The 25803-nt window shown below is 40.1% G+C and overlaps 1 protein-coding gene across 2 annotated transcripts in view; it reads left to right on the forward strand.

Moving 5' to 3' along the window:
- TCEANC2 (transcription elongation factor A N-terminal and central domain containing 2) overlaps positions 1–24116 on the forward strand; it is a 39572-nt gene extending 15456 nt beyond the window's left edge. For both annotated transcript variants that reach the window (XM_090269513.1, XM_090269512.1), the window contains exons 3-5: positions 308–449; positions 15954–16147; positions 23076–24116. In XM_090269513.1, coding sequence (XP_090125639.1) covers positions 308–449; positions 15954–16147; positions 23076–23264 — 525 coding nt within the window. In that variant the 3' untranslated portion in view covers positions 23265–24116. The remainder of the gene's footprint in view (positions 1–307; positions 450–15953; positions 16148–23075) is intronic.
- The last annotated feature ends 1687 nt before the right edge of the window (positions 24117–25803 follow it).

Below are 25803 nucleotides of genomic sequence, written 5' to 3' on the forward strand. Positions count from 1 at the left end.
CACCTCAGCAGCATTTTTCTTTTCTTCTCATCCTTATTGCTTCTCACTGCTAAGTGCCCAGTGGTGTCTGACATGGTAAGATTAAAACTTGCACTTTTCCTAATAGATGCAACTCTCTTCCTGATTTGCAGTAAGCAGAACCTGCTTTTAAGCAATTACCCATCATTTGGGGCTATCACACACACTGCTGTGGTTCAGGTCATAATCAATAATTCAGATGTCAATAGGAGCCCCATTAGCTCAGGTGAAGGCAGATGTTTTTCTGATGAAAATGCTCCATTTTCCAAATGACTGTTCTTTTTCCCAGAGAGTTGTGGTTGTAGAAGACATAAAAAGATGGAAAACTATGTTGGAGCTTCCTGGTCAAACCAAAGAGAATCTAGTTGAAACCTTACGAGAATTAAAGAAGAAAATACCCTCCACAGAAGTGTTAAAATCAACAAGGATAGGTATGTTCTTTCTGAATATTATGGAAAAGTGCTTATATTTTGTCTCTTTCTTCCTTTCCTCCCTCACTCAAACATTAAGTTATCTGCTTTTTAAATTATCCATGGTAAGAGACCATTGTTTTTAAAAGTTTCCATTGGTTGCAGACCAGTATTTTCATAATATGAGGTCTGTCCAGAAGGTATCCAGCCATGTACTATGAAAAATACAAGATACAAGATACGAGAAACATTGTACATAGGACAATAATACCTCAGTCCCCTTCAAAGTAGGCACCTTGGGACCTCACACAGTTCTGTCAGTCACCATCAGCTGTCCCGTCGTATTTCCCTGAATTGCATCAATGGTCTGAAATCTCTTCCCTTTCGAAGGCGATTTTAGTTTTGGGAAAAACGAGAATTATCAGGACACGAAATCTTGGCTGTAGGGGGGTTGAGTCACCTGGGTGATTTGATATTTTGCCAAAAAACTGCACCAGACATGATGCACGTTGTCATGATGAAGCTGTCAATCACCAGTTGCCCATAGCGGCAGCCTTCTGAATCATCCAAATAGTTTCCACGGAGGAATGTTCGAGCTTAACACAAAATCTGATGTAGATCTGTTGCTCTGCTCAGTCATTTTGAATGTGACGGCCACACAGTGCTCATGCTCACTCAACGGTGTCCACCACTCCCAGTGACTAGTACATTGAAGTTGTCATTGTTCACACATGTGCATTCCAGTCCACTCTCCTTGGCTGCCAGGTTACATTGATGTCTTACAAAACGTTCTCATTATAGTAACAATGGCTGGACTTTTCCGGACAGGCCATGTCATATTTTTTTAATTACCAAAAAAATAAAACTAAAATATACAAAATAGAAGCCCCATTTTAAAATTACCAGATTCAAAAGATGTAGAATTACTCTGTCAAATTTCTATAAAAGTTTCTAAATACTCCAGCTTCTTTGCGTACCTCATGGACTGGTAATTGACAGTGATCTTTGGATAGGTAATATTTTGAGTGTGTTTGATGCTGGGTGTGCAAAAATGAGTAAGGCATGGTTTGTGATCTCAAGTAACCTAGGATTTGGTGGAGAAATAAGCATATAGACAATGTGTACATTAAGAAATTTATAGGTTATAAATAAAAACACAGAAATAATATCCTGTATACCATTCTGTTCTATATAAGGTATATGCCAGCATAAAGAACAGAGTAGTCACTTTCATTTGGGGAATTCAGAAAAGACTTCATAGAAGAAGTGACAGTTCAGTTAAATCTTGAAAGAGACTTGGCTTTTTTGTCTTGAGTAGAAATAACTTGCAAAGCATGGTAAATAAAAACAAAATGGTAGCATCCTTTGCTGCTGCTACATCGTTTGTTATAGCACTGGAGATATTTAAAAGGTAAGTCAGGGACTACGTTGAATTGCCATTTTAGTACAGTACACAACTGTGAATAATATGCAAGGGAGGGCCAACATGTGTTCTTCAAGCTGCTCCTAACTCCCCAAGGAGTCCAGGGTAGTCACTCACAGCTGCTGTTCTTGCCCTCACACTACTGCAGCCGTTGCCTTCTCTGCCTCCCCTTGACCTCTTGTTCACGAGAAGCAAGAGAGAGAGCAGCTTCATACTGGTGCTAACAGCTGGCAAGAGCTGTATGAAATCCCCAGAGAGCCCCCCAAGAGTCTAGAGAGTTGCACCCCTGTAATATAAACCAGAATCTGAGAAAATTAGATGCTTAAAGAACATAAAACCCTATCATTATAGCCAAGGAACTGCTCCCATCTGCTGGAGGATTTTCTCTTTATAGGTTGTGGTCACTAGAGGGCAATAAGACCATTCATATGAGCAGATAAGGTATTTCCACCAGTAGAGGGTACTAGTGATTAATATTTTATGACATGTATATATTTACATATATGTATGTGTACATATTTAGGCACACACCACATTTACTATTTACAATCAGATCTTAAATATCAACATGATAGGCTGGAATTGTTCTACAAATACAGAATATGGTAATTTAAAAAAATCGTTTCTATTTGTTCTTTGAGTAAATTGTGAGTATGCTTTTAAAAATGGGTGTGTCTAATCAGAGATTTCAATTCAAGGATCATAATGAAACCACAACAAGGTGGCTTGACTTGGGAGGAGCTGGAAACCATCTAAGTTTTGAGTCTTGACCCTACCCCAAGCTTCCCTAAACCTGAGGTTTTATGGAGTATAAGGGTTTCTTGATTTCTTTGTAGTTACGACAATTGCTAAGCTCAAGATTCATTTGGATCATTGCCTGAGCATGTTTACATTCTTCCACCTCTAGCCTCCTGCCTATCCCTATCCTGTGGGCTATAAGAGACAAATATTTACTGAGTGCCTTCTTTGTGCTAGGAACTATGCTGGCATAATAATGGAGGCAGATATTATGCACACCTCTTTGAAGCCTGCAGTCTAATGGAAGGACAGGCAATTTAACAAGACTTTATCGGACAATGTGATGAGTGCTCTGATGATCAGGAGAAGTTAGCCTAAGGAGTATATGCATTGGGAGTAGAAGAGAAGATGGTGAAGGATGTGTCATGCAGGGGATGTATTATGTGAGCTGTACACGGGGCTGGAGGTGGGAGAGAACAGGGTGCATTTCAGAAACTAAAAGAAGTTTGATATATTTGAAGACAAGCTGGGGAGACAGTGTGGACCAGATAGAGAAGTTCTTTGTAAACCATTCAAAACTTTTTGGTCTTAGCATGTGTGTTAGTTATCTATCCCTATGTAAAAATTACCCCAGAATTCAGCAGCTTGCCCTGGCTGGTGTGGCTCAGTGGATTAAGTGCCAGCCTGCTAACTGAGAGGTCACTGGTTCAATTCCTGGTCCAGGCACATGTTTCTCTCCCTCTCTTTCTCTCTCCCTTCCCCTTTCTCTAAAAGTAAATAAATAAAATCTTTAAATAAAATTTAGCAGCTTAGGTATTGTTATCTCACACAGTTTTTCTGAAAGTCAGGAATTTGAGAGCTGCTTATCTGGGTGGTTCTGGCTCACAGTTTCTTAAGAGGTTTCAGTTAAGCTACTGGCTATGGCTGTAGTCATCTGAAAGTTTGACAAGTGCTTAAGGGTCTACTCAAAATGGCTCACTCCCAGGATTGCTAGTGGGAGGCCTTAGTTTTTCAACACATGGGCCACTCCTTAGGGCTGCTCGTGATATGGCAGCTGACTTTCTCCAGAACAAATGATCTAGGAGAGAACAGCCAAAACAGAAGCTATAATGTCCTTTATAACCTAATCTTAGAAGTGACATACCATCACTTCTGTCATATTCTATTGGGCACACAGACCAAGCCTGGTACAATTTGGAGGCAACTACACATATGTTATGAATATCAAGACGTGAGGGTCATTGGGGGCTATCTTGTAGAATGGCTACCACAATATGTATTTCTTTTTATCTAACCAAGATTTATTATACTTCTTGGATATGCAGGTTTGTATTCACTTGTAGAAATTTTATAGCCTTTATCCCTTTAAAAATATCTCTCTTTCATTCTGTTTTTTCTGGGATTCTACAATTAGAAGTATGTTCAACCTTTTATTTATCATATCCCTTAGCTCGTTTGTCATATTTTTTTTTATCTCTTTGTCTTTTGTAATGTTATGGGCAGTTTCTTTAGATACAGTTTTTTCAAGTCACTAATTCTCTTTTTAGCTAACTCGAATCTACTATTTAACCCATTCATTGAGTTCTTGATCTCAAAAATTATTTTTCATTTTTATAAGTTTCCTTTTCCCTCTAAATCTGTCTCTTAAATATTATTTGTACATTCTTATGATTGTGCCTTTTATTTCTTTAAACATTTAATGCATAGTTCTGTAATTTTCATCTGACTGTTCTAATATTTGGAGTCCTTGGAAGTTTAAATCTGTTGCTTATGGTTTCTGCTGACTCTAATGCTGCTTGCCTTGCCTTCCTGTGTGTTTGTTGATTTTTAATTGTGAACATATTATTTTCTTTCAATCTATGGGAATTTAATGGGACTAAATTGGAGAAGCTTCCCTCTAGAGGGGATTAGCTTCTTTTCTTTTCTTTTTTTTCTACCAATAGTGAAGGGTCACCTCTGACTTGGGATACTTTAACACACTTTTCAAGGATCCCGCTCAGTATGAGAGTCCCAGGGTTAGCTCTCCCACTTTACCACTGACCCAAAAGTAAGTATTTCAGCAGTGTGACTACTTACATCAGCCCTTAGTTTAACCCCAGTCTTCCCTGAGCCTACCCATTTAGCCTCTGCTTACATTTTTGGAGGAGGGAATGAGGTGGTTTTTTGTTTATTTGTTTGTTTTTTTAACCTAAAATCTAGTTTTACTGAAGTGAAAGGATAGCTTTAGTGCATAATAAAGCCTGAAACCCTAAAGGTAGTGATTATTATTGGAGGATTTTGAATAGAAGAGTGACATATTCACATTAGCATTTTAGAAAAAAATCATCTGGCTGCCACGTGGGGAAAGTACTGGAGAAAAGCAAACTTAGAAGCAGAAGCCCAGTGAGGAAGCTACTAAAACATCTGGTTGAGAAACGAAGGTAGCCTGGATGGGGTAGTAGCCACAGGGATGGAGAGGTGTAGTTGGAATCAAGAGACATAAATGGAATAAAATCCCAAAGAACCTAGAGAGTGATTGGATGTTGGGAATGAAGATAAAAGGAGTGAAGGCTCAAGTTTAGATTTCTGTTATGGCCAAGTAGGTGTATAGCAGTATCACTCATTAAGATGAGGAACAGCAAGTTTGGAGGTGGGGAGATCAATAAATTTAGTTTTAGCCTTACTGTGTTTGACATACTGTGGGACATCCAAGAGGAAATGTCCAACAGAATGTTGGCTATAGAAGACTGAAGCTAAGGAGAGATTGTAAGTATATACTTGGGAGTCATCATCAACATATAGTTAGAAATTGAGGCAATGGAAATAGATAAGCTTGCCCAGGAAGAGTATTTAAGAAAAGCATAGCCGTGGCTGGGTGGCTCAGTTGGTTGGAGCATCGTCCCATACACCAAAAGGTTGCATGTTCGATCTTCAGTCAGGACACATACCCAGGTTGTGGGTTCTATCCCCAGTCAGGGCATGTACAGGAAGCAACCTATCGATGTTTCTCTCTCACATCAATGTCTCTCTCTCTCTCTCTCTTTCTCTTTCTCTCTCCCTTCCTTTCTCACTAAAATATTTAGGAGACTTCCAGAAGGAGACTGAGAAGATGTGACAAGGGAAACAGGAGAGAATGCTGTCATGAAATGGGAGGAGTATTTCTAGAGCAGCAGTGTTCGTTATCCAAGAGTCAAGTATGCTACGTCTGAAAATTACACATTAGATTTTGCAAGTTAAGGCCATAAATGATTTTGGTAAGGTCAAAGGCAGGGTTAGGCGCAGAAGGCTTAGGAATGAGAAGGAGGAGGTAAGGGAATGAAGCTGTAAAAATAAACAATTCTTTCAAGAATTGAAAGAAAAAAGAGATGGCGATATCAGAAGGGAATGTGGGGTTGAAGAAAGTTGTCATTTTTAAAATAGGAGAGATTCTAATCTGTTGATTGACAGGTTTGTCCAGAGACCTTATCAGGGAGAATGCACTGGACTTAGTAAGGATTGAATGTGGAAATGAGGAGGCCAAGGTGCCTCTTTATTTTGTCGCCGCTCTTACCCTTTTTAGTGATTCTTTCTGCCTTCAGACTCAACTCTTCCCCCTTAATTGTTTTTGCCATCTCTTATAGACACTTTATTTCTCCTCTTCCCTTTACAGCCAGATTCCTTTAAAAATGATTAATAATCACAACTCCCATTTCTTCATTGAACCCTTTCTATGCTGGCTTCTCCCACAACTACTATTATTCTCTCCCAGGATACGAGTAATTTTATTCTATCCAAGCACAATAGTCTTGTTTTATTTCTCATCTTCCCAGAACCATGAATTTGAGACCACTGAATAATCTTTTTTTCTGTCAACATAAATGATGCTGAACTTGTTGCCAATTCTTTATTTTTTAAATGTTTATTTCTTTCATAGCCCTTACCTGATTTGTAATTACGTACTTAGTTATTGACTTGTTTATTTTTTATTTACTAAACAGTAACTCTAGGCCAGCAGGACCATGCAACACTTTAGTGAGGCATTTCAAGCTTTAGTGTGGCATATACCTGCGGCTCAGGATATATTCATTGAATGAGTGAAAATGACAAGTTCAAATAAGATTTTCTCCTTGACTCTTTGTAGCTTTTTATATTCCTATTTCTTGTCTTTCTCTGTTTCTTCAGTCCTTGTCCCTGTTCCCTAATGGGGAGCTTTTCCATAAAACTCCGACCTCAGTCTTGCTGCTGCTCTGGAGTACTTCAGCAGAGAGCCTGTCCCCTCTTGGGCTTAACTGAGGCCTTAATTCAGGCAGCTCTTTGATATGTAGCTCCCATCCTGATCCAACTTTGAACCTTAGATTTTTAGAAATGCTGTTCCAATTTATATTCCTACCATTTTCTTAAAATGTTACTAATTAATAGGTTAAAATAGTATCTTATTTAAGTTTTCTCTTTGTTTATTGGCACTCTGTCCTTTTTTGTGTGTGAATTGTTTGTATCCTTTGTCTGCTTACTATTGAGATATTATGATTTTTGCTCTTTCTGAACTTTGTGAATGTCAGTGTCATAACACTTAAATCCATTTAGCTCCCTAAATTTATAAAGGAGGAAACAGACCCGGAGAGATGAAGTGACTTATCCAGGGCCACATAGTGAGTTAGCACTGGAGCTATAACAGGAACAAGGGTCTCCTGGGGCAATGCTCTTTCTTGGTTAGCAGCAGGCCATTGTGCCCTGGACCCCGGCCATATGTGCCTTTATATTTTGTACCATCTCTATAGGTTCCGCCATCTGCTCAAACTAACCTCTTTTAAACAGAATGTAGTGCCTTTTCTTGCATACCACAAATGCAAGTTTTCTCCTAGTATTCCCATTTTAGCAGTGCCACTAGCATTTTGCTCTCACTTGAACCCTCCTGGTAGAAATGTCCAGCAGTTAGTTGGAGATGTGGGACTGAAGCTCACAAGAGAGATTTAGACTAAAAATACATATTTGGAAGTCATTTGCCTGGAAGCATTTGCTTAAAATCACTTAAGTGGATGAATTCTCTGGGTAAAAGAAAAGATTAAAGGGCTAAAGGATAGAACTTGGAAGATTCATGGTGGGGAAGTGGGAGGAGGAAGAGGAGCCAGTAAAAAGGCAGAGGGAGTATAATTAGAGAGAGAAGAAAAGAGCCAGGACTTCTGTTTGGAACATGAAGGCCAAGGAGGAGAGTGTTTTTAAGAGGCAAGGGAAGTGAGTGGCCTCACTGTTTTAAGCGGTCTGGGAAGTTGAGGGCCAGCTGGGTGAAAGCCTTTGGACCTGGCACTTAATGGGGTCTCTGTGAATGGATACCTTTATTTTATTTTATTTTATTATTTTTTAACATTTTTTAAAAGACTTTATTTATTTATTTTTAGAGAAGGGGGAAGGGAGGGAGAAAGAGAGAAAGAGAAACATCAGTCTGTTGCCTCCGCACGTCCCCAACTGGGGACCTGGCCCACAACCCAGGCATGTGCCTTAACTGGGAATCAAACTGCGACCCTTTGGTTTGTATGCTGGGTCTCAATCCACTGAGCTGCACCAGCCAGGGCTTAACAGTTTTGTTTTTGTTTTTAATTTATTTTTATTGTTTTTCAATGTTTTTTTCTGAAGAGATTTTTATTTATTTATTTTTAGAGAGAGGGGACAGGAGAAAGAGAGGAACATTGGTTGCCTCTCATACGCACCCCTACTGGGGACTAAACCCACAACCCAGGCATGTGTCCTGACTGGGAACTGAATCAGCAACATTTCGCTTTGCAGGGTGATGCCCAACCAACTGAGCCACGCTGGTCAGGACTGAATACCTTTAAAGAAGACCAGTGGGTACAAGGTATTGAGTAGGCAGTTGATGAGACAGTGGAGTTAGGCCTTGCACTCTCCACCTGGTGAGCAAGCATGCCCCACTTTGCAGTGCTGTATATCTGAATATTCTGGGAAAAGTCTTATGTCAGTCATATTGATCTGATTTCAGAGATGTCTTGTTTTCATGTATGATTGATTAACAACAGAAAACCTATACTTACTAAGTGCTTTCCCAACGATGACCTCATTTCATCCACATAACAGTTCTGGAAGGTAGATGTTATTTTCTCCACGTTACAAAACTGAGGCTTAGAGAGTTTAAAGTAACTTACCCAGGTGAGAAAACCAAATAACAAGTGACAAAGCTAAGATGTCCTTATACCATGTCATGCCACCTCCTGAAACCTAAAGATGCACCTTTGTCCATGGCAAGCTTTTACTTTTCCTTCAAAATCCAGATGAAACATAATCTGAGTGAAGCTAAAAATGTTTGTTGAATGAACAGATTGAGTGAGTGAGTGGGTGGGTGGGTGGGTGAATGAACAGGTATGTGATTTGACTTGCCCAGGGTCATGGGATAAGTTAGTGGCAAGGACCTTTCAAATGGCCTTCTAGTCTAAAGTTGTACCATAGTAGATTCCTACTTCTATTTACTTATAGGCTCTGTATTCATTTTCTATGAATAATGCCGTAACAAATTGCCATAAAATTGGTGGTTTAAAACACAGATTTATTATCTTACGGTTTTGTGGGTCTCAGTGGGTGAAAATCAAGGAGGTTGGCAGGGCTGCATTCCTTTCTGGAGACTCTTAAGGGAGAATCTATCTCCTTGCCTTTTCCAGCTTCTAGAAGTTACCTAGTATTCCCTAGCGTGTGGTTCTCTTCCTCCATCTTCAGAGCTGGAGGGTTAGATTCTTCTCATACCTCATCTCCCTGACCCACCCTTTGTCTCTTCTACCTTTAAGGAGTGTGATTAGATTGGGCCCACCAAGATAATCCAGGCTAACCCACCCTATCTCAGGGCCCTTAACCTTAACCACATCTGCAAAGTCCCCTTTTCCATGTAAAGTAACATGTTCAAAGGTTCTGAGGGTTAGGGCATGGTTGTCTTTGGGGACCATTATTTTACCTACCACAAGCCCTCAAATTATGCTATGCTATTTCAAGTTCTATGATCTTGTTCACTCCACTTGTGGGATACCTCTCTCCTTGAGTCATTGTCTAGAACCAGGAAGAGAATTTGCATCTTTCCCGGTATTTTCTGGCCCCTTTGCCAGCTTAGTTAACTCCTTTGTCCTTTGGCCTTCTGTGTAGTTGCCCCTTCAGTATTGTTTTAGGACCTGTAGCAGTTTCATGCATTTGTTTCTTTAGGGGTCTCCTGTGCCCAGACCACCTAGAGCTCCTTGAGTCCAGGGCTGCGTCTTGGTCAACATTCTATCCCAATGTCTAGCACAGGGCCTGATATATGTCTAGCATGTGGTAATGTTTACTAAATGAGTGAAAGACTGCTTCCTACAGGGAATTTAGCTTAATGTGCTGGGATGCAGTAACCTCCTACCCTTAAACCCAGGGGACTTGACCTAGATCATAAGATCATCCAGTGGCATTGCTTGCTTTAAAACATAAACTTCATGGAGCAAATAATGACTTTTTGCAGATCATTAACTTTCTTCATATAGCTACTGACCAGCTTGTGACCTTGGGGAAGGGTCATGGATCTGTATTTTTTTCATCTGAATCAGGAGGAGGTAGAACTGTGTTATGACCAGATACAATAGTATAGGGTTAAAGCATGAGCTCTGGAGCCAAACTGCCTACGTTTGAAACCTGGCTCTGCTTCTTACTTGCCACGTCCTTCACAAGTTACTTAACCTCTTAATTCCTCAGGTTCTGTGCCTATAAAATGGGGAATCACAGCAGCACCTACCTCATGGGGTTGCCCTGAGAATTAAATGAGTTAAGGTATGTAAATCATTTAGCACAGTGGTTAACTGTCATCATTGTTATCACAAAATTCCTTTTGTGATCTAAAATTTATGATTTTTGCCTTGTTTTTTCAAGAAGAGCATTCCCTAGACCACCTCTGCTCTTCTAGTTTCCTGCCCAGACTGCCTTTCCTGCTGTCACTCCTTTTTTTGGAGACTCCTTCCCTTTGCTAACAAAGCTTACATCTCCTTGGGCTCCTCTACAGCCTTGTCCTTCCTGGGCTGGTTTCCTTGGTATTGGCAGAGACTCCTGACCAGTCTGTGTGGGGCTCCTGTGAGAGTTATCTGTGGGGTGTACTGTCCCCTGTAGGCCAGGAGCATTGACTCCACTGCCCTGGCCTGTGAGATGAAGCCTTTAAGCCCTATGGCCACCTCACAAGGCCTGTGCTCTTCCAATCTGGGAATACCAAGAAGGTGAACAGCATTATCTCAGTACAGCCTATTGAACACTCCCTCCTAACAGAGAAATACAGGGTGTTAGGGGTTAAGTGTGCAAGCCCTGAAGTCAAGCTGCTTGTATTCAAATCCTGGCTTCCACACTTACTGTGAGACCTGGGGCATGTTACTTTGCTGATATTCAGTTTCTCATTTGTAAAAAGAGAAATAAGAATAGTATTTAATTCATTGTTTACTTATAAAAATTAAATAATTCATATAAAATCTGGAGTAGTAAGCAGAAAAAAGTATTAGCAATGGGTAAGAATTATAAGCTTTTGATTTCCCCATCAACCTTAGATTCAATTCTTCACAGTATCATTCCATTACCTAGTTTGCATCTGGTGATTTTCCCAATCAACTGTGTCCATATTCAAATGTTAATACAAAACCAATTTGAAAGCCAAATGTAAATTTTTAAATTTAACTTTGATTCAGTTCAGCAAACATTTGTTGATTTTTCTGTGCTAGGCACTATTCTGGGAGCTAGGAATATAATTTGAGTAAGGTATGGGTTCTGCCCTCCAGATGTTTATAATTTAAAAGGGAAAGTGAGCATTTAAACATTCTGGGCAAAGGGAACAATCAGCTAAGGCACAGAAATGTAAGAAGGCCAGACAGCATGAACCAAAACGAGGCTGTGTGAGCTGCTCTCTGTGGCTAGAACTTAGTGCATAGAGATAAAGGGGTGGGAGGGCTGGGTGTGAGCAGAGGGAGAAAAGAGGGCGACCTGGTGAGGGGTAAGGCCAGGGAGGTTCAGGCCATCCAGAGCTTGAATACTATACTTAGAAATTAACTTGAGGGCAGCGGAGAGAGCCACTGAAGGGATTTTGGTAAGGGAGTAATGTGATCAAATTGTGTTTTAAAAAGGTTATTTGGACTTCAGGATAGAGGACAAATTGGAGAAGGCCAGACTGGTATTGGTTAGTAAATCACTGCAGTAGACCTGTAGAGAGGTGATGAGGACCTGAGTCAGGGCAGCAGTGAGGACGAAGAGGGGGCTGAGGAGGAAAAGGGAAAGATACAAGGAATGTTACGGAGCCTAACTTGATGGGTGAATGGTGGTGCCATTATGTGATGAGAAATACAGGAGGAGGGACTGAGGGGGATAATAATGAAATCATTTTCCGTTTTAGAAATGTCGAGTTAGAGGTGCTTGCAAAATAAGCATGTAGAGATGACTGGTAGGGGACTGGGTATTTGGGTCTTGTGCTCCGTGAGAGCCTTTGGGCTGGAGTTACAAGTTTGGTAGTCATCAGCTTGCAGGTGATAGTCGGACCACAGGAATGGGTAAGATTACTCAGCGAAGGCAGGCAGAGAAAGAAGAGAAGAGGCCCAGGACAACACCCCAGCTGGGGTTCACAGATAAAGGCTGAGCAAGGCATATGCATCCAACAGAAGAGATAGAAAAGGAAGAGGAGAAACAGTAACAGGTAGTGTCTCAAAAAGCAGTAGAAGAGAACATTTCAGAAGGAAGAAGACCACAGTGTCAGATGCTATTGAAGAATCAAGTACCATCAGGATGGAGAAGGTCCATTGGTTTGACAAGTAGAGGACTCTCTGTTTGAAAACTTCTGTGTCTTCAGTTCTCATATATAAAGCTGGATCAACAGTACCTTCTATGGAGAGAGAAAAGGATAAGGTGGGGAGCACAGAGAGAAGGGTCTTTATTCCAAAGAAGCCTGAATGAATGCACCTCTATTACAGCACAGCCTGCACTGTTAGGATTGCTTACAGTTTGAGCCAACCCACAAGGTTGTGAGCTGGACTACAGAGACACACACACACACAGTCCCCTTCTCAGAGGAGACCCATTGATAATTTCATTTTTCATTTAGACCTTTTCCTCTGCATATAAACACACACATGTGTTTGTTACATAAATGTAATTTATGTAATAAATTATGTAATAAATATTGTCTCCTACTGTGTGTGCTTTTCTGAGAATCTTTTTTTTTTTCTTTCACTTAACTGAATAATCATCTTTCCATGTTGAGCTATTCTAGTCTTTAAGGCTGCACAGTATTTATTGTTTGAATGGACTACAATTTACTTAACAAATTGGACCCTTAATGATGAACTTGTAGGTTGTTTTTAGCTTTTCACCACCACAAGCAGTACTGGAGTGAATATTTTTTTTAACGTATATTTTCTTTGCATACCTTGGCAGAGAGAGTGTACATTGAATTCTAGGAACTGTGTCTTTCTCATCTCTGTACCCCCAGGGCAAGGCATAAAGTAGGTGTTTGGTACTAAAGTATTAAAATGGCCTGAATTTAGGTCTTGATGTCCTCCTGTGACTCATTTATCTTTTTATTTTTAGCATCTATAACAGTGACCAACAAAAATTTGCTTGCTTAATGAATGATCTCAAGGGTATGGAGAACTCTACTCAGAAAAGGAGAATATTGAGTAGTGTCCAGCTTTTAAGTGATGTGTGTATTTCAGAAGCACCTCATTAAGCATTGCCAGATAGGAAGCACCTTAAGACATTCCTTTTCCCTCTTCTTATGATAAGTGTTGTTATAATTTCTTTCTCTGGGCAGTAGAAAGGCTAGATGAAATTTGTAGGTAGATAATTGGTAAGAGTGAGAAGTTAAAGATTCTTGTTTTCCCTTAAAAGTTACATTTCTTTTTCATCTGCAGGATGCTCCTCGAGTGCCTAGCGTAGTACCTCCTCCTCAAAGAGTGGGTGCTCAACAAATGTGTGGAGAGTAAATGAATCATTAAGGGTTGGGCTATACAGTTGGCAGAAACTAATGAACTTTCTAAATGTTTCTGACCATCTCCCCAAATTTAAATCCTTTTTCTGCTTCCCTTTGTTCAATGATGACTCTTTTTATTAAATATTAAATTCTTGTGTATAATAAGGTCTGTTCCTGAGCTTTATTTTTTATTCAGTAGGTCTTTTTTTGTGTGTGCTAGTCCATACAATTTTAATTATTGTTGCTTATAATATGTTCTGCTATCTTATGTCGATGTCGGCAGCTGTCCGTCTCGAGAGACGATGGTGTAGCTTCTTAAGAGTCTATCTGCACCACCGAGAATGGCTGTGCAGTCCGACTCGGGAGTGACACGGTATCTGTCTCCTCCCGTGTTGAATCGACATCTTGCGATGACGCTGGAGTGTCCTCTCCAGTGAAGCTGAAGCTACAGAGCCTGGGCAGGGTGATATGGAGGGTCTGCTGTTGCCCATGCAGCAGACCCCCCCTCTCTTTGCAGCTGAAGGGTCCAAGGGAAAGACGGAGTCAATACAGCTTGGCTTCAGGTGCGCCGCAGGAGTTGCCGGTGTTGATTACAACGTCGAACCGCCTTAGGGACTCCGGCTCCGGATTTTCTGTCGGGGTTTACTCCCTTAGCCTTTCCCCTGAAGAGGTATGCCGCAAGGCAGCGGAGGTTTTTTGGAGTCAGAGTTTTCCTTCTCTGCTATCTTATAAGGCTATTTATACCTGATAATTTCTCTTTTTCAAAATAGTATTTTATCCTTTTGCCCATTTATATTTCTATAATAAGGCTAGAAATATAGGTTGTATTCTAATAAAAACAGCCTATTAAGATTTTTGATTGAGATTACATTAAATTAATTTCAATACATGGACATTATTTTACTAATTTTCCATCATATAATATGGTGTTCTTTCCCCTTGCATTATATATTTTAGTAAAAATACGTTATTCTTCACACGGGCCTCTCATTTCACAACATTTACTGAACTCCCACTCTCCTGATCCCCACACCCTGCCACTGTGCTGTCTGCTGGAGATACAGAGATGAACCTGTCACAGCTCTTACCCTTGAGGAGCTTACTTCGGTGGACAAGAGGGATAACTGATCTAATTGCAACTAATTACAATAATTATTGTGATGAACAGAAGTCCAAGGTGCTAAGGAAGCGCAGAGGAGGTGTAACAACCAAGACTAGGGACACTAAGGAAGATGTCCTAGAAGGAGGGGACTCCTGTACTATGTTTTAAAGACAGAGTGGAAGTTAGCCAGATGAAGTGGGAAGAAAGAGTATTCCAGGCAGACAGAATGTTTGTTAGAGTATATGTTCAGAAGTAGAGACTTTCAAAATATTGAAATGTTTTAGAGCTGCAAGTAGCTGGAGTATAAGATGACAGTGTGATAGCTGGAATTGAAGCTAGAAAGTAAGTGGGAGGGTGGCACATGACTGAAGGGACTTGTGTGACAAGCTGTGAATTTGGATGTAGACTTGAAAGATTTAAGTGAACTGTGAAATGGTCAGGTTTATGGTTTAGAGAAAATATCCCTAAAAGAGAAAATAATAAAGTTAAATAAAGGCTACTCTGGCTACTGTAGACGATGGCCTTCAGGGGTTCCAAACATCACATTTGGTAGTTTGGACTCAAAAGACTCATAATCTGTAGAAGTCTGTGATTGTATCCTCTTTTTCTAAGTGCCATTTACTATTGTAGAAACCAGATCTGTTGTCCTGTGGAATGTGCCGCATTCTGGATTTGTCTGATTCCTCATACTATAACTTATTCCTCTGCCTCTCGTATTTTCTGTAAACTAAGTTAGCTTTGGATGACTCATTGGATTCTGGCCCATTTTGGGCGGGAGGAGGGTACAAGAATACTTCATAGGTAGGACTGTGAATTGCTACCTCTGTCTGATAGTCCCGCTCTTGTGGATGCTGATTCATCAGTGGCTCAGGCATGACAACTCCATTATAAAGTTCCCCATCAACCTTTCATCAAAGGAGTTCCATCTACTGAGGATTATCACCTGAGTGAATTATTTCATCATGGGCTTCAATGCTTTTTAATTCTATCTTTACACATTTATTAGCTGAATAAAGAACATTCCATCAATAACTAGAGCTATTTGGTTATTCTGAAATACAACATGTACCAACAAGATAAGAAAGATGATTAATCCATTTTCTTTTATTGCAATTTTTGGATTAAGGAGTTGGTACCTTAATTGTTTTAAGTATCTATTGATCGTACTTCTATTTTATGACTTATTACATTGGCTAGTCCAGTGATTATCTTGTAATCTCAGTCTTTGAGAAATGGTCTTCATTTGCCCAAGAGGCTTAAAATTTTCTAAATGCCATACACACATCAGTCCATCTAGTCCTGTACTTGTCAGAAGACAGAACAACCTTTCCCTTGGTTTCTCTTCTCTTGTCCCAGGTCACACTGTGAACAAGATGCGTCAACACTCTGATCCAGAAGTGGCTTGTCTTGCCAGAGAAGTCTACACTGAGTGGAGAACTTTCATTGAGAAACATGCGGATAGACCTTCTATTGAAGTCCGAAGTGATTCCAAAACCGAGACATTGAGGAAAAATGCCCAGAAATTACTCTCAGAAGCATTGGAATTAGAGGTAATGTCTGTTTGGACTGTGACTACTAGGAGATCTTGGTTAAATGAGCCTCATATTTTCATAATGAACTTTCATAGTCTTAGTGCTGTGGTATATTTTGTTTTTTTCTTTTAGTGTTCTGGGTTTGTAATCACTCTGGGAGACAGTGTTATAGAAAGGAACTAGGAAAACCTGGATTAAAACCCTGGCTCTAGTATGTCCTAGCTGTGGCACCTTAGGCAAACCCCTTAATGTTTCTGAGACTTGGTTTTTTTTATCTGTAAAATGATTATTATTCCTACCACCTAAGGTTATTGGAAAGAGTAAATGAATCATTTATACAAAAGAATAGTGTCTGGTGATTAGAAGTCACTTAATGAACATTGGCTCCTTCCATTTAAAATTCTTTCCCTTCCCACTGAAGCAAAAATTCTAGGATGAGCTCTGTATGGAATATCAATGCCAAAATAATTCTTTTCCACATTCATACCTTTGGTTCTAAAGCATAAAATCAATTGGCTAGACATAATTTCTATCAGCCTCATAGCCAACATTTCAGATGACATTAGTGGTTTGAGGTATACATGCTAGAAGGATTTTTGTTTATTAACAATAATATTAATCACCATCATCAAACAAATCTTATAGGTCAATTTATACTCTGGAAAAATCAGACATACCATCTGTTGTTCTTTTTTAGGATATCCCTATTAATGTTTCCTTAAGAATAATTTAATATTATTAACAAAAGGAGCAATTCAGAAGTCTGATTTAAATGCTAGATCTGTTACTATATTCTCTGAAGAACTATTTTAAACTTTCTATCTTAATTACGCACCCACAAAAGAAAGGTGAATGAACTTGTAGTATATTATTTGCTTTTTTTAAAATAAAGTTTTGGGTTTTTAATACAAACTTCTGATAGAAAAAAGAGAAAAATATAGAAAAGAAAACTAAGATCACCATTGAACTTACTACCACCCAGGCATAATCTTGTTAATGTTTTGGTGCATTTTCTGTTTGGTAAGTTACTATAGCTTTTTAAATGAATGCTATAAAGTTATGATTATCTCAGTATTAAGGGCAAATTATATGCCAAATGTACCATGAGATAGTTTTATTGATTATTTAAATAACATTGCAGAAAATTGACAATTATTTACATTTGTGTGGTCTTTTTAATCTTGATCAATATCAGTTAGTGTCACTTTGTATATCCTTTTCTATATATGTTTTTTTTTTAATAATTTTTAATGTTATTTGATAGTTCAATGAATTGCTCTGCTGTTAAGTTTGCTTACCTTTTCCTAAAGGAAGCTTTAATATGAATATTAAGTCCTTGGAAGGAAGAAAATAATGTGACGGTTATAAGTTGAATTTTCCAGAATATTGATTAGCCAAGAAGAGTTGTTATTTGAGATTTTAAATAGAGTTTATTTTTTAAAATAAACTAAAATTATTACAGAAACATAGTGTGGGTATATAATATGTAGTTAATGTGGTGGTAAATACCAGTTCCCTGTGGTATATTTTTAAGTAAATGATAATAATGAAGCAATGCTTGTAAGGATTAATGAGTAGTTTGCTTGCTATATTAAACTCCATAATAATTATCCTTTTAGTTTATCCATTAATTATCCTTTAAATGGCACATCAAGTGGTAAGCACTCAAGTGTTACAAAGCAAAGTTAAAAAAGTGATACATTCGTTAGTGCTTTCCAACGTAATTGGAAAAAATATCAGATTAAGCACAGTTGAGTGGTTTTGTTCCCAAAGAGTAAATTTTAAAAATTAAAAGTATGCCTCTTTTTCTCTTCCTTGGAAAAAAAAAAAAAATCCGTTTTCCTTGCATAAAACAGTATTAGACAGTAATTTTATCAGTTTGATATGTCAGAGAATTATAAATATAAACACTTTTGCATAAAAGTTAACTCTTAGCACCTATTATCTGAAACATTTCCATATTAGGGTAAATCAATGAGCCATCTAATCCAGTATGTAGTCTTTGACAGTAACCAATGTTGAGTGCATTTAAATCAGACATACAATCTCCACAAATGTACTTCATCAAGCAGTAGTAAGCCACTGGGTAAGTTATTGGCCCAGTGACTAAGAAGCCTTTACAATTTGATCCTAGCATGTGTTTTTGTAGAACTACTCATTACATTTTTGTAGAAAAAATGTTTTCATGATATTTGTTTTGGTCATATTCTTTCGTAGTGAAAACCACAGATGAGGAATATACACACACAGCCAAAATATCGCTTTATTACTGTTTAGATCTTGCTTTCCAGATTCATGGATTGTTTCCTTGTTCTTGGAATAATGGAATAGATGAATAAAAACTCCATTGTTGAGACCCTGGCTCCATTCCCCTTTACTTTCTCCCTTCTGGATCTTCTTTGTTCTTCTCTATCTTTTAGATCTTTCCTCATATGAACGTCCCCTGTGGTGTCATTTTCTTACTTCCCCTTCCTCATTATCCTCTCTCCTTCCTACCTCGTGGCCTGTGATCATTTTCCTATTATGTCATTAGAAAAAAAATGAACCTGATTCTCAAAGTGAGCTTGTATCATTAAGAGTTATGAAACACTGGCTGGTTGGCCCAGTTGGTCGTCAGATGGTGCTAATGAGATCCAGGTCAGGGGTACGTCCCCATATGGAACTGTTAGTTTTTTCTTTGTTTAATGGCTTCAGGCTGCACCTCTGACTTTGACCAGCTCTTTCATAAATGTATTTAAGTGGTCAAAAAGGAGTGTGGGTAGGTATGTACAGATTCAATCATCCGATGTGTGCTAAAACTCACACAAAGTTTGCTTCCAGCAGATATTCAATTCAACAAATGATTAGTACTACTACTACTAGTGCCAGGGGAGAATGCAAACGTAAGTGAGTTGCATTCCCCATCTTAGGAAAGCTTACTGTCTCCTGGCTGAGAGCCTGTAGATGACTAATATAAGGAAAGATGAAATATATCTGAAATAGTGGTACTAGCAAGTGGTGTAGACACACAAAGGACAGAATGTGAAATCTGAGGGGGAATCTGGGAAGGTGTTATGGAAGACATGGTAATTGAACTGGCCTTTGCAATAGGGGTAGGATTTTACTAACTAGAAAATACATATAAAATAGAAACATATTTCGTATCTTATCTACTGGGTATAGGATGTATTTGAAAGCAGTAAAGGAGGGAGTTACATGGGGCGGGGGGGGGCATTTAACCCTTTGAGTGCCAACATCGCTGTGAGCAACACTGACAAATTTTCCCAAAAGTGCCACCGTCGCTCCCAACAACTCTTTTTTTCGATGGCTATAAATGTAAATAACAATGGAATAATTCATATTTTATGTTTTGTTCTCTTTTTTTGTACCTCAGGTTATATGTTGATATAACTTTTTCTCATGTTGATCCAACTTTCGAATCACGCATGGCACTCAAAGGGTTAAAAAGTATTTACTGAGCTCTTAGCATGCACCAGTACCTATGCAAGGCATGGGGGGGGTTAGAAATGGATCCCACACAGTAGCATCCCTAGAGGGGCTCTCACAGTCTTCTGAGGGAAACAGGCAGATAGTTACAGTACAGTGTGGGAAGTTCTGCACTTAAGGTACACACATGAAGAAGGCCTTGTTCCCTTGCTTTTAAAAGGCTTACAGATGTGGCAGACATCACTAATTGATTATGGCACCAATTCCCACTGAGGCCAGAATCCTTGATGAAAGACAGCTCTGGGTGGTCATGTTTTATATCTTCTCCCAGCTATAGCCAATCCATCCAAGATTGGACAACTGAATAACTCACAGGTAAATAAATAGGGAAGGCAAATCAAATTCTGTCTCTGAGAAATGTGAACTAGGAAATACTAAGAAAACAACAGTGAGAGTGTTGAAACAGAAAGGATGCTGGAAGAGTGATAAGGAAGCAGAAGCCGTGAGTAGAGATGTGTAGAATATGGGGGGAGAATAAGGCAGTTAGAACTGGTAGTAAGGCAAATGGGGAGGAGAAAAACCTGTGAGGGGGAGTGCAGGCAGATCATGAGAGGCACAGGGAAGGGATATGGTCCCTAAATAAATCTCTTCGTTTCCTGCGGCATTCCTGTTTTCATTCCTAGAGATGCCTCTCACAGCAAAACCCCTTTTTCTCAAGGTCTCAGTGAGACTGTGGTCCTTTAGATAAGTCCCCAAAGGGCTTATCTAAATCACCAGGTTAGGACCCCCTGGAAAGGACTCAATAACTTGGGTAGGTTTGGATTATCCAAAGGCAGTTATAAGATAGGCATTCTGCAGTTTGTGCAATGAACTTGTACAAAATGGTACATGATGAATCATTTTCCCTTGATAATTTGCATTTTAATATCACTGATGTTTTTCTTCATTTCTTCATTCTGATTAGCCTTCATCAATAAGAAGGCATGAGAATTTTAGATGCTTGCTCCCTGTTCCTGTCACATTGCTGGTGGAACACCTATTCCACTGCCCCACTGTTATCTGTACATGCCATCTCCTTTCTAGGCAGTGAGTTCCTGGAGGGCAGGGTCAGGTCTTTTCTACTCTGTCTTCCACTCCCCAGATCAGGCCAGACTTAGAGTAGCAACTATTTGCTAAATGAAATACATGTGAGTATCCAGTTCAGTGAATTCCAAGGCACTCTCCAAGTTCTTTTTTATTTTGTATATATACTACAATTTGATGGAATGACCATGACCTGTTCTACAAATGCATGTATGTATACTCTATTCCCCCAAGCAACCACTCCTCTCAAAAAAATAAATAAATTAAAATTAAAAAACAAACAGACTTTTTTTTGATTGTTGAACTAAGTGAATCTCTGAACAGTTGGTGACTAACCATCCTCACACTGGATCGAGGGAACCTCTCTGGCATATGTTGCTGGACAGATGCTGGGCAGACAGCCAGCCACCCTTCCAGCCTCCTCACGTAATCTGCTACCAGGGTTGCCTCAGGCCAGGGGCTAGTTCAGGCCCACCCAGGAGGCCATGAAAAGCTTGAGGAGTCTGGGTTCTGGAGAGGCATGGCGCCAAGTCCCCTTGCTCCAGCACGGCCTAGATGATCAGTCATCAGGACCACAAACTTCCCGGAATGTCTTTTGTCTGCCATACTTAGGCAGATGTCTGGGCCTGGATGTTCATCCTGTCTCTCTCTCTCTCTCTCTCTCTCTCTCTCTCTCTCTCAGTTCCATTCTACTCCCTGCTTGGTCCTTATTTCTCCCAATTTCTTTTTTCTATTTGTTTTGGTCTGTCTATTCCTTATATTAGGATATTTTATTAAATGTCAGGTGATCCATTTTTATTTTTGGTGCACTTTTTCTTAAACTTTTCTTTTTAAACAGTAGTATGTACGTAGCAGAAGTACGCAAAAGATAGATATACTGGTCAGTGAATTTATCAAAAAGCAAATGCTCACTTTACCTAGCCAGATCCTGCCCTCCTGCTTTGGGCACTGCCCTCTTGGGTTGGGTCCCTCTGCTGTAGCTCTGTCCCAGCATGCATTTCTGTCCTCTTTCCTAGCACTCAGTACTCTCAGAATCCCAGTTCACTACCTGTTTCTTACTAAACTGTGCCCTCCATGGAGTCAAAGACTGTGCCAGCCTTATTCATTGCTTTTTTCTCTCCCAACCACAGAGCCTGGCACATACTAAGTGCTGAATAAATATTTGAATGAAGGGAAAAAAGGAAGTGAGAGAGACATTTGTGTCCTGTATTCAAGGAACTCACTCTCAGGGGAGACAAACAAAAAAATGGATCATTGTAATATATTATGATAATGACTAAGGGGAGCTCAAGACATTGTGGCAGCCCAAAGCAGAACTTGGCAGTCCTCGGAGCTGGGATTTATTTTTCTTTTCTTTTTCTTTATTTTTTTGGAGGGGTGGGAGGGGTGGTGGAGCAAGAGGGGTTGCATTTTGCTTTTTAGCTAAGTTTTGACATACAAATAGGAATGTGTATCCTAGGGAAAGTGTACCTTTCTGCCAGAACACACACCTGTGCAGAGGCAGAGATGCACGTGAAAGCGACAGAACGGGCTCATGCTGTGCCGTGCTCAGGCCTGAAGAGGGTAACAGTGGGGAATGGGCCTGGGAAGAAAGATAGGACCAAGGGGATCCCTGACCTGGATCCAGACCCTGTGGACAAAGTTCCAGACCTGTCCTACTTTAATTATGTCTGTGACCTTAGGCAGACTTGGGCCTGAGCCAGACCACCCCAGAATTGCTACAGGTCCCATCCCCTAGGCCTGCTTTGCTGAGCTGACCCTGCAAGCGTCTCTCCAAACTCGACTGGCCTCAGAATGTTGAGGAAGCAGTTAGGATGGTGAAAGGGAAGAAACACGAGCTTTGGGGTCGGGGCTCCAGGTCAGAGCCCCAACGCTGCCTCTTCGAAGTTGTAAGACCTTGAACCTTTCTTTACCTTTGAACCTATTTCCTCATCTGTAAAATGAGATAATAGGAGTTGTGAGCATTAAATGTGAAAAGTGATTTATAAACTGCTCTACACACATATTAGCATCCAGATCCAGTGTTTCTGAAATGCAATAAGGGGTTAAAAGGCACTTTTAAAACAAACCAAAAGAAAAAAGAAAAAAAAAGTATAAACTGTTATACTGATTTATTATCCTTGGTCTTCGTTTCCTGGTTGGTAAAGTACAGGGCCCAGTACCCGTTGCTTAGTTCAGGCCAGTTTCCTGTTATAATGGCAAATATTACCACCCGGCAGGGGTTGTGAATGAGGTCCCTGTCACAAAGCACATGGCCTTGTTCCTTAATTGCCAGGGTGGAATTAATTTGCTCTTCCTGTTTCTCTTGTGACAGGAAGTAGATGTCCTTGAGTTTCAGTTGATTAATGGAAGCCTCTGAGCAGAGTGTTCCAGCCTCTCTTGTTTTTAATCCGTATGCAATGCAAGGCCCTAATTTGATAATTTTGCTGTTTTTTAGATGGATCACCTACTGGTTGAAAATATTGAGCGGGAAACGTTTCATCTCTGCTCCCGCCTCATTAATGGGCCGTACCGGCGGACCGTGAGAGCTCTGGTCTTCACATTAAAGCACCGAGCTGAAATCCGGGCTCAGGTGAAGAACGGCTCGCTGCCAGTCGGCACGTTTGTACAGACCCACAAAAAATGACCCGAGGATGGTTCTAACCCTGGGCTGGGCAGAAAAGAAAACGTGCCCCTCTCTGCCATTCAAAGACTCTTTTGAGTTTGGGTGATGGCTGATGCTAGCCGTGCTAAGTTTTCCCATGGTGCCATTCCTTCAGACAGAGGATGCGAGGGCCCTGGGAGACAGGCCTGCAGGAAATGCTTCATTAGCTGTAGTGCGCTGGTGCTGCCTAACAGGACGTGCACTGGCTATCACTGGGAAGCCAGTGCTATGTGGTTGCCATCACCCAACACAGCAAAAGGTGACGGATTTCACTGTGAGTATGCCAAGGACACGTCTAAACTCCCCCCATGTCAGGCAGATGAAGTTACTACTTTATTTCGCCACCCTGCAGGTAACTGAAACTCAATTACTGCTGCCGCTCACTTGGTTTCATCCCCCTGAGTTTAGATAGCTCTGGTGCCTCTCAGAACTCCCCTGTCTGTTCTCTTTGCTCTACCCCAGGGGTGAGCCTGCCAGAGCCAGCCAGCTACCCCTTCTTTCCAGAACTCACTTATCGGAACGTCTCAGCTCTCCCTGGAAGAACTTCTGTGTTGGTCTCTGGAGCCCCCATGCTGAGGCTCCTAATGAAGAACTGGCTTGAAGCATCTCCACACCTTGGGATTTATTTGAATATGTTGACTCTTCGTTTAGGGCTCTGTAGAAGATGCATAATGAAATTCCTCTTGAAATGAATTACTGTAGTAGAAAAATTACATACATATAATTTTAAAAAGAAATATTTCTATATAGTTCTGCTTGAACAACTATGTAAATGATATTTGCTTCTTTAAAAGTGATAATAAACGGGGACTTTTTTTCCTCCCTAAAACAAAAGATATGGCTTGTTCATTGAAAAGGATTTTGGATCGAGGAAAATTCTAGTTGGTGAAAATGAACAATCATTGGACAAGAATTTGAGATAACAAGACCCAAGGAAGGATTTTTAGGTTAGGGGAGACTGGAACATGTTTGTAATCTGAAAAAACAGCGCTAATAAAAAAAGGAGATGTTTAAAATACCAAAAAAAGGTGGGGGGATGGGTTAAAAGCAAAGACAGACTGGAAGGGACTAACATGGTCTACAGTCTAAGTGCTAGCTAATTTATTATCATTTGCATTGATCTTTATATAGCTTTTTAAATCCTGTTTAATCCTCTCCTGTTGTGTTAGTGGGTTATTTCAGTTTCTTTAGGTTTCTTCATTTATTCAGCAACCATTTATTGAACACCCATTCCACGAGGTACTGTGGATACCTAGCAGGAACTGCAGACGGGACCCTGAGGCTCACCAAGCAGAAGTATCTTGTTCAGTTTTCCACTGCGAGGAAGTACTGGAGCTAGAATAATAATTAAGCACCTCCCATGTGCTCAGCACTGTGATAGACATTTAAATAATAATATCCAATTAAAGATGAGAAAAGGGAGGCTCAGAATGGTTTAGTAACTTACTCAAGGTCACACAGATAGTGAATGGCAGAGCTAAGATTAAAAAACCCAGGTCTATTTGACTGGATTCAGTCTCCCTGGCTGATTTCATTTACTTTCTCATGGCTACATGCAGATGACACTCCAATTTGCATCTTCAGACCATACATGGTCCCTGAGTTCCAGATGGCATCTCAGATATAACATGTCTTCTCTCACTTAGCAATATTAGCAACCCAGGCACTCTGGCTGTGGGTCAGCCTAGATGCTTCCTCTCCTACCCTTACCCAGCCAAGTCCTAATGGTTTTACTTCTCACATATATTTAGAATCTCTTGCCCCTTCTCCATCTCTAATACCACCGTAGGACTTTATCCTCTGTTGCCCAGATTGGCTACAGGACATCCAGGCTTAACCTCTTCAAATGCAACCTCTCCATACTAGAAACAAAGTAATATGCCGAAACTGTAAATCCTACCATGTCACTCCCCCTTTAAGCATTTTCACATGCTATTTTCTGTCTCTGAAGTGCTGCTCTACCTAATTCCCTCTCTTGCCCTTATCATAATACCCTGTGTATTGTTCTGTACACATCCACATGTTCTGTGGTTTGTGCGTTTGATTCTATCTCCCCACTAGATTGCAATAAGAACTCATAGACACAACATTATGGTGGTTACCAGAGGGAAAGGGAGGACAAGGGGAAGAGAAGGGATAAAGGGGGTCAAACACATGGTGATAGAAGGAGACTAGACATTCGGTGGTAAACACAGAGCAATATACAGATAATGTAGTATAGAACTGTACACCTGCAACTTATATAATGTTAGTAGCCAGTGTTACCCCAATCAATTTCATTAAATTTACAAAAATAATTTAAGCTTCATAAAAGCAGAGTCTTTGTTTTGTTCCCTGCTGTATCTCCAGTGCCTAGAACAAAACCTGGTACTAACTAGCTCTCCATAACTGTTGAATAGTTGAATGACTAGTTGTGGGTGCACAGGAAAGGCATCTAATCCAATCAGGTAATACTTCCTGGAGGAGGTGATACCTGTGTGCAACTAGTCTTAAAGGGCAGAAGTAGTTAATTGTGTGATTG

Source organism: Furipterus horrens, unplaced genomic scaffold (genome assembly GCF_987537825.1).
Source record: "Furipterus horrens unplaced genomic scaffold, mFurHor1.1.pri manual_scaffold_3, whole genome shotgun sequence".
Classification (NCBI taxonomy): domain Eukaryota; kingdom Metazoa; phylum Chordata; class Mammalia; order Chiroptera; family Furipteridae; genus Furipterus; species Furipterus horrens.